Source organism: Pseudophryne corroboree, chromosome 5, assembly GCF_028390025.1.
Source record: "Pseudophryne corroboree isolate aPseCor3 chromosome 5, aPseCor3.hap2, whole genome shotgun sequence".
Lineage (NCBI taxonomy): Eukaryota > Metazoa > Chordata > Amphibia > Anura > Myobatrachidae > Pseudophryne > Pseudophryne corroboree.
The window spans coordinates 259,125,380-259,139,527 of record NC_086448.1 but is presented as its reverse complement, the minus strand read 5'-3'; the positions used below and the strand labels follow the sequence as shown (position 1 = coordinate 259,139,527).

Here is a 14,148-nt window from a genome sequence, read left to right as displayed (position 1 = left end):
AGAACAGCATCAATAAACAATCAGCTTTAACAACAGTCTGCAGCGCTGAAAAATCCATGGCACTCATAGCATTCTTCCACAAGGTTATACAGGTTGAGTATCCCATATCCAAATATTCCGAAATACGGAATATTCCGAAATACGGAATTTTTTGAGTGAGAGTGAGATAGTGAAACCTTTGTTTTCTGATGGCTCAATGTACACAAACTTTGTTTAATACTCAAAGTTATTAAACATATTGTATTAAATGACCTTCAGGCTGTGTGTATAAGGTGTATATGAAACAAATGAATTGTGTTAATGTTCACACACTTTGTTTAATGCACAAATTTATTAAAAATATTAGCTAAAATGACCTTCAGGCTGTGTGTATAAGGTGTATATGAAACATAAATGCATTCTGTGCTTAGACTTGGGTCCCATTGCCATGATATCTCATTATGGTATGCAATTATTCCAAAATACGGAAAAATCCGATATCCAAAATACTTCTGGTCCCAAGCATTTTGGATAAGGGATACTCAACCTGTAGTATAAAAACAAATCAAAAGTTACCATGATATGATCCCATATTAATAAATGCTCCTTTACCTGTACATTTGTTTTATTAGATGGCATTAAGTTCAATATAACTCCCAGTTTAGATGGTTCTTCCACTACTTGGGAAGGACAGCTGTCTTTAGCAGTTGACAAAAACATTGCCATCATCATTCATTTCAGCGCCCTCATTTATACATGGGAAGTTCAAATTGCTGGATGTTGCTACTCTTTTTATTCAAATTTGTAATTGAATTTCAAGACAATCTGCAATGCTGAGTGACTTATATCAAACTCCGATCAGTATTTGATCAGTGTCACCATTTTCCTTTATGTCTACCAATAAGGTGTCCATGTAATGATGTTTTACAGGGAATTGAGCTCAGTCCAAAAGCATGCTTCTGATGAAACTGGGTGCTGCTCTGCCCGGTGAAACGCGTCAAGCTGCAAGCTGCTCCACATTGTCTCCAGTCACCACCTACAGCGATTTCTTTGGACTTTTTGGATTCTTTTGGACTGAGCTCAATTCCCTCTAAAACACCATTACATGGACACCTACATGATTTAAAAGGGGAACCCTTACCATCTGGCAAATTGCAATATCTGCCAAGGGATCGCCATGAATTATCCTTGTGCTGGTAATATCACATTGAATCAATTGGTGTAAAAACTGTTGGGGGATACAACAAGTCCTATTGAATGTTATATCATTACCAGTGTGATGATACTAATAGTGAGACAGTGTTTGGAGCATGATTATTTTAAATATTTTTAAATAAATTTGTTACATTTATGATCCCATCCGTTTGTGTAGGAAACAAGAGTAACAGAAGCGCTGGTATACTACTTTTCTCTTGCATCCCTTAACAGTATAGCCCTACTTCTAAAAGATAGTTTGCAAGCTTATGTTTTAGAGTTTTTATTAGAGTGGTTGAAGTTGCCTACAAGGTATGCGTTTACAATACCGACCGTCGGGATTCTGGCGGTCGCAATACCGATGCCAGAATCCCGACAGGGGTACATTGCCGCCACCAAAATACCGGCGAGATAGGATATTATCCTGGGTGTCCATGACACCCATGGAGTGAGATTAGAGCCTGTGGCGAGTGAAGCGAGCCCGCAAGGGGCCTGGATGCCCTTGCCCCGCAGCCAGCACTGTGGCAGATGGGATGCCGCTGTAGGTATAGTGACAGCCAGCATCCCGTGCGCTGGGATCCCATACGATCCCTCCTACAAATGTGCATTTCCCTAAAAGTGCCGCAGGAAGGTGCGGAGTGCATCCCATTAAAAGTATAAGACCAGGCAAGATCTCAAGCTGGAGAAATAAAACAGCTGCACCGCATCAGACAAAGCAGAGCGCTTTCTCCTCAATGCCTCTTTATGAAGTTTAATTAGTCTCTTCCCGAAAATAAAATCTTATTTTTCCACGAGTGTAAAGAACCAATAGGGAAGTGCAAGAACAAATGTGCATATGTTTCCTCTGCAGAAGCCTGCAGCACTGTACATGGACTTAAACACGCTGTTTTCCATGTTTCTTTTGCGCAATGTACTGTGCAACCGATTTACTTTCAATTTTACCTCGGCTATACTCCTCATCCGCATATTTTGCTAGCAAGATGATCTTAAATATTAATACAGTAAGGGAACTTTACTTGTTTATATTTCCTGCTTCTCTTTTGTTTTTCACCATCTATATATATACAAAATTGTATGTATGTATGTATGTATGTATGTATGTATGTATGTATGTATGTTCCAGCATAACTCTGGAATGACTGGAGCAATTTACAACAAACTTGGTACACATATGCCTTACAATCTGGAAAGAAATACTGTGGGGGTAAAACACCCCTAGCACCCATAGGGGTTGGGGTGGGAAGGGAGTGACATGTAAAAATCCATAGTTTTCGGCATAACTCTGGAATGCCTGGAGCAATTTACACAGAGGCACACATGGGTAGGGGCAGAGGCACCCACGTGTAAGGGCAGAGGCACCCACGGGTAGGGGCAAAGGCACTCTTGTAAGGGCAGAGGCACCCACAGGTATGGGCAGAGGCACCCACAGGTAAGGATAGAGGCACCCACGGGTAGGGGCAGAGGCACCCACAGGTAAGGATACAGGCACACACGGGTAGGGGCAGAGGCAAACACAGGTAGGGGCAGAGGGTAGGGTCAGATGCAAACACAGGTAAGGATAGAGGCACATACGGGTAGGGGCAGAGGCACCCACGGGTAAGGATAGAGGCACACAAGGGTAGGAGCAGAGGCACAAACGGGTAGGGGCCTAGGCATATGGGTAGGAGCAGAGGCACCTACGGGTAAGGGCAGAGGCACACATGGGTGGGGACAGAGGCACACACGGGTGGGAGAGGCATACTTTAGTATCAAAGCTAAGCTAGGAGACCTAGGGTCCTTTGACATAGAGTCAGCCTGCAAACCTAACATATTTAACATACAGCGGGAAGAGCTTGGCCTATCGTGCCAGCATGTACAGCACTGAACAGGGCAGCATCAGAGGCGGGAAGGCGCAGAGAAGGAGGCAGATTATTCTCCTCAGCACCAGCATTTTAACAGCATCAATCCAGGGAAGCCCAGAGGTGTGGCCTGACAAAGATTGGCATTATTCTATAAATTCCAAAGCGAAGCACGGATATTCAGCTAGTAGCTTATAAAATCTAGGCAGAGTTGTCTATTTGTTATGTATTTAATACAACAGATAAATATCATATGCCATTTAGGAATGATGCATTACATTTTTGTTTTCAAATGAGTTACATTTCTGATAAAATTCTATTTAAATAGCATTACAAAATAGTTTTAGCAATACTTTTCATGATGTGGGGATAATTACAGGATAATGTAAAATACAGTAGGTGCATTACAAAGCACAAAAAGAAAAATATAAAACTGTACCTTCTCCTATCTTATAGACAGCATTACACTCCTCTCCAGAACAGGAGCACATATACATAACTCCACCAGCCATCTTCTTTTCTTTCATTGTACAACTTGTAGCGGTATAGTCTTCCAGCATGTGACCATATAGCGGATCTTTGGGATCATGGCATAGAGTCTCATCACCCATATAGGTGTCATTATATCTCCTTGGAAAGAAAAAGTATGAAAATTAGAAGACAAAGTGAACGTCATAGTAATGACAATCAAATGCATGCAGGATTAAAAATTAAGAAACAAAGTAAATAGAGCAGTAAAATATGATATTCGCTAACATTAATAAAAGTACAAAGAAATATATGTTTCATAGATGTCATTATACCTGCTAACTATGCTGCTCATCATGAGGATAATGTGTAATTATAGAGACCGAGGTATACAATCCACATAGTGTACAATGGTAGATGTATTGACATACAGTAAATATCTATTTTAATTTTATGAAAAGTCTAATGCAGGCATGTCCAAACTGCGGCCCTCCAGCTGTTGAGAAACTACACATCCCAGCATGCCCTGACACAGCTTTAGCATTCTCTGACCGTAAAACTGTGTCAAGGCATGCTGGGATATGTATTTTCACAACAGCTGGAGGGCCGCAGTTTGGACATGCCTGGTCTAATGGATATAAACATTTTAGATGACTTGTCTGCTAATATGTCCTAAATAACTGACTGTGCAAATCCTTAAAAAGCTTTTCCTAAACTGCTTCCCCATATTTCTCAGTTTGAGAACCTCATAGATGTGCTTCAAGCTCCTGAGATGCCATTTGGAATTGTTCTGTCAGTGTTTATAGACCAGGAAACATGTTCCCCATAATTAATACACATTGACCATACAGTTATCTCAAAGTAAGTTCAACTTATTCTAATGTCTCTATGGTCATACAAAAATGTTGAGACTGTTCAATTTATTTTAGCTAGCTAAACAAAGCAAGCTAGAAAAACTGAGGGCATGCTTGATTCAATAAGATGGGTTTAGCCACTGACAATTCCCAAGAATTGTTTAATCTCTCCTAAAATCACACAACAAATGGCAAAATAAATAATATCAATTAAAACAGTTCATAATAGTTAGGTAGATTAAAATAGTAAGTTTGGACTTTATAGCAAAGGGACCAGTGTTAAAAACGTATTTTTTTACAAAAACTTGCCCTTACCATATTGTCACGCACACTTCATCAAGGAATTCGCAAATTGCAGTTCTCTGACAGTTGCTCTCACACTGGCCCGTGAGTAAATTACACGTTGATGTTTCATTATCACAAAACTTGCATAGGTTTCTAGTTCTGAAGATCCCATTAGGTCCTTGTTTCAAAATATTTCTTTCGCCTACAAAATAAAGAATACATCTATGGCAGGACAACAAGGCTTAGCAAGAACAATACATTCTACTAAGTGCAGAAAAAGTGATTAATTGTTCCTAATTTTGCATTATACTCCATTGTGTTGAGTGATACTAAGTGGAGACTATGCAGGAACAAAGGCAAATCTCACTGGCAGACACATTAGATGTATGCATGGGACTACCTGGCACAACTGACCCAGTTATGGAGACATCTGCATTTAATAATTGGATGCACGTCTATCTATTTGCATCTTTAGGTAAATTTGGGATGATATAAATTTTTACCTCTCCTGGGCAACTTGGCACCTTTTTCTGAGCAAAGTGAAGGCTACTTTATCCCTAATGTCACCAAACCTTTGGTTGCCACCATCTGCAGTTCTCACCAATACAATCTAGTATATGATTTCCATGAAAAACATTAACTAGTCTCCTACAAGTTCCATAAAACCACAACAGGTCTCCCCCAGGTTCTTCCTGATTTCCTATTCTTCAGAGGTTAGCACCTATGCTATTTTGTGGTTGAAGATTCTTTTATAGCCCCTGGGCTTCCACTTTTTCTATCATATTTCCATCTGTGACTCATTAGCTGTTATCATATCACACACCCGGTGCAGTGCCGTAACTAGGCATTTTAGCGCTGTGTGCAAGAAACGACATTGGCGCCCCCCCCATGCAAGATAGGGGCAGTGAGCGAAAAATATATAGGGGCGTGCCTTCATGGGGAAGGGGCGTGGCCACAAAATAATAGCAATTCATACTACGGTGCACAGTAGTCTCCATTATTCAAATTACGCTGCACAGTAGCGCCACTACACCAGGTAGAGCCCCTTTTATACATTACAGCAGACAGCGTCCCCCTTTTTACACATTGCGGCAGCCAGTCCCCCTTTTTACACATTGCGGCAGCCAGGCCCCCTTTTTACACATTGCGGCAGCCAGGCCCCCTTTTTACACATTGCGGCAGTCAGTCCCCCTTTTTACACATTGCGGCAGCCAGGCCCCCTTTTTACACATTGCGGCAGCCAGAACCCCATTTTACACATTGCGGCAGCCAGGACCCCTTTTTACACATTGCGGCAGCCAGTCCCCCTTTTTACACATTGCGGCAGCCAGGACACCTTTTTACACATTGCGGCAGCCAGTCCCCCTTTTTACACATTGCGGCAGCCAGGACCCCTTTTTACACATTGCGGCAGCCAGTCCCCCTTTTTACACATTGCGGCAGCCAGGACCCCTTTTTACACATTGCGGCAGCCAGGACCCCTTTTTACACATTGCGGCAGCCAGTCCCCCTTTTTACACATTGCGGCAGCCAGGACCCCTTTTTACACATTGCGGCAGCCAGTCCCCCTTTTTACACATTGCAGCAGCCAGGCCCCCTTTTTACACATTGCAGCAGCCAGGACCCCTTTTTACACATTATGGCAGACGGTGTCCCCCAGAGAGAGAGAGAGAAAGAGAGAGAGGGATATACTTACCTTCTCCCCGCTGACAGGCTCCTCGTGCTGGAATCTCCCTCTGACTGTGCAGGCATCGGACAAGGAGGAGGAGGGAGGGGGACTCGAGCCGCAGCAGCGCTATGTCATTGGTAGTAAGCGCCGCTGCAGCATCCCCCTCTCCTTCCGTATAGGCTGCCTGGCGCTGCTGTGGATGCTGGGATGGTAGATGCTAGAATCAAGTGGGCTAAGGGACATTTTCCGTCTGGGGGAGGAGTTACGACACAAGGGGGAGAAGCTATGCCAGCGGGATAGTTCCTCTACTATCCACGCCACCAACTATTACCTTTAGTAATCAGGTGGCGAGCGGAGCGAGCCACCGAGCCCGAAGCGTGGCGAGCGAAGCGAGCCCGCGAGGGTACTTTTCGGGTACCCTGTTCGCCCGTAGCTCCTCCCCCTGGTGACGTGTCTCCTCCCCTAGATACGTCAGAAGGTCCCTTCTACCACTCCGAAATAGAATCAACCATGCTGGGATGGAGGAACCACATCCCAGCATCCACAGCAGCGCCGGGCAGCCTATACGGAAGGAGAGGGGGATGCTGCAGCGGCGCTTATTACCAATGAAATAGCGCTGCTGCGGCTCCAGTCCCCATCCCTCCTCCTCCTTCTCAGCTACCTCCGGCGCTTCTCTCTCCTCCAGCGCGGCTGCGGCGCACGGCTCAGACTTCAGAGGCGGCATGTAATGAGTCAATTTGACTCATTACATGCCGCTGACCGTGCGCCCTCAGGGCAACTGCGCTGTGTGCCAAGCCCACTTGGCACACACGTAGTTACGGCCCTGACCCGGTGTATCTCCCCATGACACCCTCCTCGCCCACATCCCCTGGTCCTTTACTCAGAATGTCTTGATAAAAAAAAACCCCAACAGATGTTTGCTGTTATCAGTCAGTCATCAGTTATCAGATGTTTGCTGCCATGCTTTTGTGGTTTTCTTTTTGTATCTAAGATTAACTTTAATTTGCTGTCTTTGAATTTGTCATTTACAGTATGCAGTTAATTCTCACTCGGGTGCTTTAAATAGATTAAAAGAAAAATTTAATTACCAAGACTAGGCTTGGTGATTACTCCTGTTGCTGAATCAAACAATAGTTTCTAAAGCAAGTGTTTGTGAGATTTCTATACATCAGCAAGAAGAGCTCTATAAAACCATTGTTTTTTTATTTTATTTGTAAATTAATGATTCGTTATAATGTTAATTTGACAGCATGTACCACCACGGCTGGGAAGGTGACGTGTCTTGGGCAACTCTGTTAATTTTTTTATCATAACATATCATACCACTAAACTTAATTTTCCTTTTTAGACAATAAATTGTGAGTCATGCTCAAAGGATGTGTGCCTCGAACATAATAATATTACAATAATAATTATTCTAATTTAATTTGCTATGGTCATCACAAATGCATCAAAAGACAATACAACTGCTCTAAGGTGAAATAGAACCATGAGCAACATTACCTTCTGGTGAGCGGTCTTTATCTATGGTTAATTTCTGAGTGGTTATTCCTGTTTGAAGACCATCTCCTATACAAAGGAAAATACATATATTTTTTTTAATTGAGTGGAATGTATGCAAATACTCTTATCATCTCTACAGCAGTACTCCACCTAAATTCTCTTTTTCAATTAAAATATTTTTTTCAATCTAACTAGCAGAACAGTATGTATCCTGGATTGCCCTTGTGAAAACCACATGCTTGGTATATTCTCTGTGTATCATGGTATAGATTATTTTGAACATAATTTTACAAGCAGGAGAACACTGGCTTAATTCTGCGCTTATGCTCCTCCTATGCACACTCTTCTGCAGCGGTTACGAGCAAAGAGGTTTTGTTGGTGCTACATTCTATCTATTAGATACCAACATTTTGATGTAGATTAAACTATTAGATAATGCAAAACAGCTCTAAGAATATAACTATAATAAAACAGACAGATCATGAAAAAGTGAAATAAATGAAGTTTAAACATTGTTACGCTTAATCCTTTGGCTCATGTAAATGTTGAAGCTCTGAATTGTGGTATACTACCCAGCAAACAGAACAAAAGTATTTTATTCGTGGGTGATAAAGTCAGAACGAATGTCACTATAGAAACCATTGGCCTGCATCTGTGACTGAAGCTCTGCACAACTACTACTCACATCTTGGCACTGAAGACACTGCAGAACATACCCTGAATGTGCCTAGTTTACTGGAATGGCCACCTAAGGACATCATTGCTGCCGAAGAGGTCCATCTTGCAGGTATACTCTTGCTAACTAACTTTTCTGATTTTGATACCAAAATGATCTGTGGATTCCATAAGCAACATTTATATGGGATGGTTTGCCCCCTTAACAATTGGTGCAACACTTGCTGCCCAAAAACATCTACTTTAGGAAAATGTAGACATACTTCAGCAAATCAAAAAGCATGACAGGCCCAAAGCTGGTTTTACACTGTGCGATGATATATTACACTTTGGCCCTCATTCCGAGTTGTTCGCTCGCTAGCCGCTTTTCGCAGCAGTGCACACGCTAAGCCGCCGCCCTCTGGGAGTGAATCTTAGCTTAGCTGAATTGCGAACGAAGTATTCACAATATTGCGAAAAGATTTTTCTTTGCAGTTTCTGAGTAGCTCGAGAATTACTCTTCCAGTGCGATCAGTTCAGTGCTTGTCGTTCCTGGTTTGACGTCACAAACACACCCAGCGTTCGCCCAGACACTCCCCCGTTTCTCCAGCCACTACCGCGTTTTTCCCAGAAACTGCAGCGTTTTTTCACACACTCCCATAAAACGGCCAGTTTCCGCCCAGAAACACCCACTTCCTGTCAATCACACTCCGATCACCAGAACTAAGAAAAAACTCGTAATGCCGTGAGTAAAATACCAAACTTCTTAGTAAATTTACTTGACGCAGCCGCAGTGCGAACATTGTGCATGCGCAGTTAGCGGAAAATCGTACCAATGCGAAGGAAAAGAACGAGCGAACAACTCGGAATGAGGGCCTTTGTGCATTGCATTACCTGTACAGTGATTCTTTCTGATTATACATGGGTTAAATGATATGGGATACTGTATTTAGAGTTTCTACTTGTTTCAGGTTTTTGCAGTTTTGAAATCAGTAAATAGAGGTTGCGCTGAGAAAATTTTAGAATTATTTAACAAAATTATATCTTCAAAACCTATTTTTAATTAAATCTGTCTTTTAACATTTTGGTTTTTAACTAGAAATTCTATTTAAAAAAAAAAATCTAACAAATGTAAATTTTAAAAACAGGTTTTCTAATTCTTAAAATGTCACCTTAACTGACTTTTTGTCGAACTAGTACAAATATATGTGAATTGATTTATCAAAACCAAGGTATTTGATCAAAACACAAATTGTCCTATGAACAAACAATGGACAATCATTAATCTCATCTGATACAAAAAGGTATAGATGCTCCCCAGCCCAAACACAGAATACCTGTAAAGAACATGTTTCTTCTTAGACACCAAAATAGTGTCCCCCTGTTTTCACCAGGGAAGATTCCACAGCTTCCAAACTGGTCCCTGGGTTAGAACGATTGAAACTTGCACCCAATGGCTACTATAAGAATTAAGGATGTGTGACCTTTTTGTTGGATGAAGTACCAGGCAACTTATCCTCACCGAGGAGGCTCGTTGTGCACCTGTGGGCTAATTCTACAACAGTTCTTGTCCTACTGACTACCAGACCATTCCAAGTATTAGGTCCAGAACACACTATTACTGGGTATGGTGTTTAACAGTGCAATCTCCAGATGATTATTTAGTAGGAACCAAGACTGACAAATTTCATGGACAGTAATAGGCCTGGTGGTCAGTCATCTTGTTGAATCTCCCAAACAACAACTTCTGAACAAAGTGTACTGAGAGTAATAAGTATCAGCAAGAAGAGCCCTACAAAACATTGACTGTAAAAGCAATGATTCAGTGTAATGTACATTTGATTATAAAATGAATGGAAAGGTGACATGTCATGTGATGCACATATAAAAATATTCCACAATTTTGAAAACCTTAATTTCATGCTAATAAACACAGTACCTTCTAGTGAGCGGTCTTTATCTTTGGTTAATTTATGAGTTGTTATTCCTGTCAGAAGGACTTCTCCTGCACAAAGGAAAATACATAGTTATTTTTTATTGAGCCGAGTTTAAGATATAACTATCTTCTCTACAGCAGTACTCCACCTGGGTTTTCTTTTTCAATTGAATTCCTTTTTTACATCTAACTAGTAGAACAGCATGGATCCAGGATTGACCCATGCAAACCTCCATGCATCATGGTATTTTTAAAGTGAATTTACAAGCAGCAGAACACTGGCTTAATTCTGCTCTTCTGCTCTTTCCATGCACCTTCTTCTGCAGCAGTTACGAGCAAAGAGGTTTTGTTGGTGCTATAGTACTAACACAGAGGGTTCCCAGAATAACTTCACTACGAGAAAGCAGCAGGTAACTAAAAATGGAACATGTGGGGAAGCTGCTTTCAGACATTGAAATTACAATTTAACTTTGCCTGGAGGATACAGTGCCATCCGCACATGCAATCCTGGAAATGGCAGCACAAAGCAAATACAGGTTGAGTATCCCATATCCAAATATTCCGAAATACGTAATATTCCGAAATATGGAATTTTTTGAGTGAGAGTGAGATAGTGAAACCTTTGTTTTCTGTGGCTCAATGTACAGAAATTTTGTTTAATACTCAAAGTTATTAAAAATATTGTATTAAATGACCTTCAGGCTGTGTGTATAAGGTATATATGAAACATAAATGATTTGTGTGAATGTACACACGCTTTGTTTAATGCATAAAGTTATTAAAAATATTGGCTAAAATTACCTTCAGACTGTGTGTACAAGGTGTATATGAAACATAAATGCATTCTGTGCTTAGACTTAGGTCCCATAGCCATGATATCTCATTATGATATGCAATTATTCCAAAATACGGAAAAATCCGATATCCAAAATACTTCTGGTCCCAAGCATTTTGGATAAGGGATACTCAACCTGTAGTAAGCATGGCCTACACACAGCAGGTTCAAGGCAGACAAATAAGAAACATTTGCATAAAACTGTATCTACATATTTTCTTGTTGTGTGCTTTGTTCTTCCTTTAATTTTTCACCACAGCTTATCATCAAAATGCATGACAGGCCCAAAGCTGGTTGTGCACTTTGTACTCTACATTACCTTTACAGTGATGCTTTTTGAGAATACATGGGTGAAATGACTTAGGATATCTGGAGTTTATACTTGTTTCAGGTTTTTGCAGCTACTGAATCAGCAAATAGAGGTTGAGCTGAGAACATTTTGGAATTAGTTAACAAAATCGTCTCTTCAAAAATAATTTTTAATAAAATCTGTCTTTTCTGATTATCGTTTTTAACTAGAAATTATAAAAATTAAAAAAAAATTATATTATAAAATGCTTTCAAAGTCTTAAAATGTCAACTTTACTGACTTTTTGTTTAACTAGTAAATAAAATATATGTGAACTGATTTATCAAACCAAATTATTGGATCAAAACTACAAAATGTCCTATGAACAAACAATCATTCATCTCAATATCTGATACAAAAAGGTATAGATGCTCACCAACCCAAACACAGAATACCTATAGAGAACATGCTTCTTCTTAGACACTAAAACATAGTGTCCCCCTGTTTTCACCAGGGAAGCTTCCACAGCTCCCGAATCGGTCCCTGGGTTAGAACGACTGACACCTGCACCCAATGGCTACTATAAGAATTAAGGATGTGTCTCCTTTTTGTTGGATGAATTGCCAGGAAAGTTATCCTCACCGAGGAGGCTTGTTGTGCACTTGTGGACTAACTCTACAACATTTCTTCTCCTGCTGATCTACAGTACTATGTTGTGAGTTTCCTTCCAGGTCTGAGGTCCAGAACACACTATTATTGGGCATGGGGCTTAACAAACAGTGCAGTCACTGGGTGCTGATTTAGCAGGAACCAAGACTGGCAAATTTCATGGTTTGGTGGTCAGTAATCTTGTTGAATCTGCCAAACAACAACTTCTGACCAAAGTGTACTAAGAGTAACAAGTATCAGCCTTACAAAACATTGACTGTAAAAGCAACGATTCAGTGTAATGTACATTTGATTGTAAAATGGATGGAATGGTGACATGTCATGTGATTCACATATAAAAATATTCCACAATTTTTAAAACCTTAATTTCATGCTAATAAACACAGTACCTTCTAGGGAGCGGTCTTTATCTTTGGTTAATTTATGAGTTGTTATTCCTGTTTGAAGGACTTCTCCTGCACAAAGGAAAATACATAGTTATTTTTATTGAGCTGAGTGTAAGATATAACTTTATCTTCTCTACAGCAGTACTCCACCTGGGTTCTCTTTTTCAATTAAATTCCTTTTTACATCTAACTAGTAGAACAACTTTACCCTGGATTGCCCCATGTAGACCACATCACATGCTTGGTGTATTCTCTATGTATCCTGGTATTTTTAAAGTGATTTTACAAGCAGTAGAACACTGGCTTAATTCTGCTCGTATGCTCTTCACATGCACCCTCTTCTGCAGCAGTTACGAGGAAAGAGGTTTTGTTGGTGCTTTAGTACTAACACAGAGGGTTTCCAGAATATCTTCACTACGAGAAAGCAGCAGATACAGTAACTGAAAATGGAACACGTGAGGAAGCTGCTTTCAAACACTGAAATTACAATTTAACTTTGTCTGGAGTGTACAGTGCCATCCGCACATGCAATCTTGGTAATGGCACTTGTGGGCTAATTCTACAAAAGTTCTTCTTCCTCTTGACCTACAGTAGTATTATGTTATGTACAAGTCTTAGGTACAGAACACAATACTACTGGGCATGGGGTTTAACAGTGCAGTCTCCGGACGCTGGTTTAGCAGGAACCAAGAATGACAAACTTCATGGACAAGGATAGGCCTGGTGGTCAGTCATCTTGTTGAATCTGCCAAACAACAACTTCTGAACTAAGTGTAGTGAGAGCCCTACAAAGCAATGACTGTAAAAGTAATGATTCAGTGTAGTGTACGTTTGATGGCAAAATGGACGAAAAGGTGACGTGTCATGTGATTCATATATAAAAATATTCCACAATTTAAAAAAATGTAATATCCTGCTAATAAACGCAATACTACAATAACACTGCACTTCTTCTTTCTTGTCATCTAATAAATGTGAGTCAGTCTAAAAAGCTGTATATGCCCCTATACCGCTCTACCACACTAATAATGACGCTCTTTTGTTTACTACGTTTACCACATAACAGACCTACTCTACACAACTGTCCCTAGCTTAAAGAGATTAACCATGTGTTACATTACCTTCTGGTGAGTTGTCTTCTTCGATTGTAAATTTACGAGTTGTTATATCGGTTTGTAGAACGTCTATAAGAAAGAAAAGATATTTGTTGCAAGCAACTGAGTGATTTTTTATTGAGCTAAATGTATGCAATTACTTTATCTTCTCTATAGAAGTACTCCATCTGGGTTCTCTTTTTCTATTAAAATTCTTTTTTTTTTTTTTTTTTATAGTTTATTTGTAGTTTTAACATACATTACATATGCAGAGACAACCATACACTGATAGTCATTGGTAATAACCTTCAAGCAAGCCGAACAGTACAAAACACTTAAGTACAATTAATAGGTTAATCTTGGCACATAGCTTTAAGCAAGAGTGCACGTCTTAAAAAAGAAAGGGCGTTGGCCCTCATATATATAGGTATAAAACAACAATTAACCCTAAAACAGTGCGAATGAATAAGATAGACATTTGAGACAGGAAGTTGA

General features: G+C 40.3%; 1 protein-coding gene across 1 annotated transcript in view; it reads right to left on the bottom strand.

Annotated features, from left to right (window-relative positions):
* TGFBR2 (transforming growth factor beta receptor 2) overlaps positions 1 to 14,148 on the bottom strand; it is a 123,772-nt gene that overhangs the window by 27,112 nt on the left and 82,512 nt on the right. Inside the window, exons 4-9 of the mRNA XM_063922279.1 lie at positions 13,681 to 13,743; positions 12,563 to 12,628; positions 10,384 to 10,449; positions 7,791 to 7,856; positions 4,649 to 4,820; positions 3,451 to 3,641 (exon numbers count right to left, since the gene is read on the bottom strand). Of these exons, the coding sequence (XP_063778349.1) occupies positions 3,451 to 3,641; positions 4,649 to 4,820; positions 7,791 to 7,856; positions 10,384 to 10,449; positions 12,563 to 12,628; positions 13,681 to 13,743 (624 nt within the window). The remainder of the gene's footprint in view (positions 1 to 3,450; positions 3,642 to 4,648; positions 4,821 to 7,790; positions 7,857 to 10,383; positions 10,450 to 12,562; positions 12,629 to 13,680; positions 13,744 to 14,148) is intronic.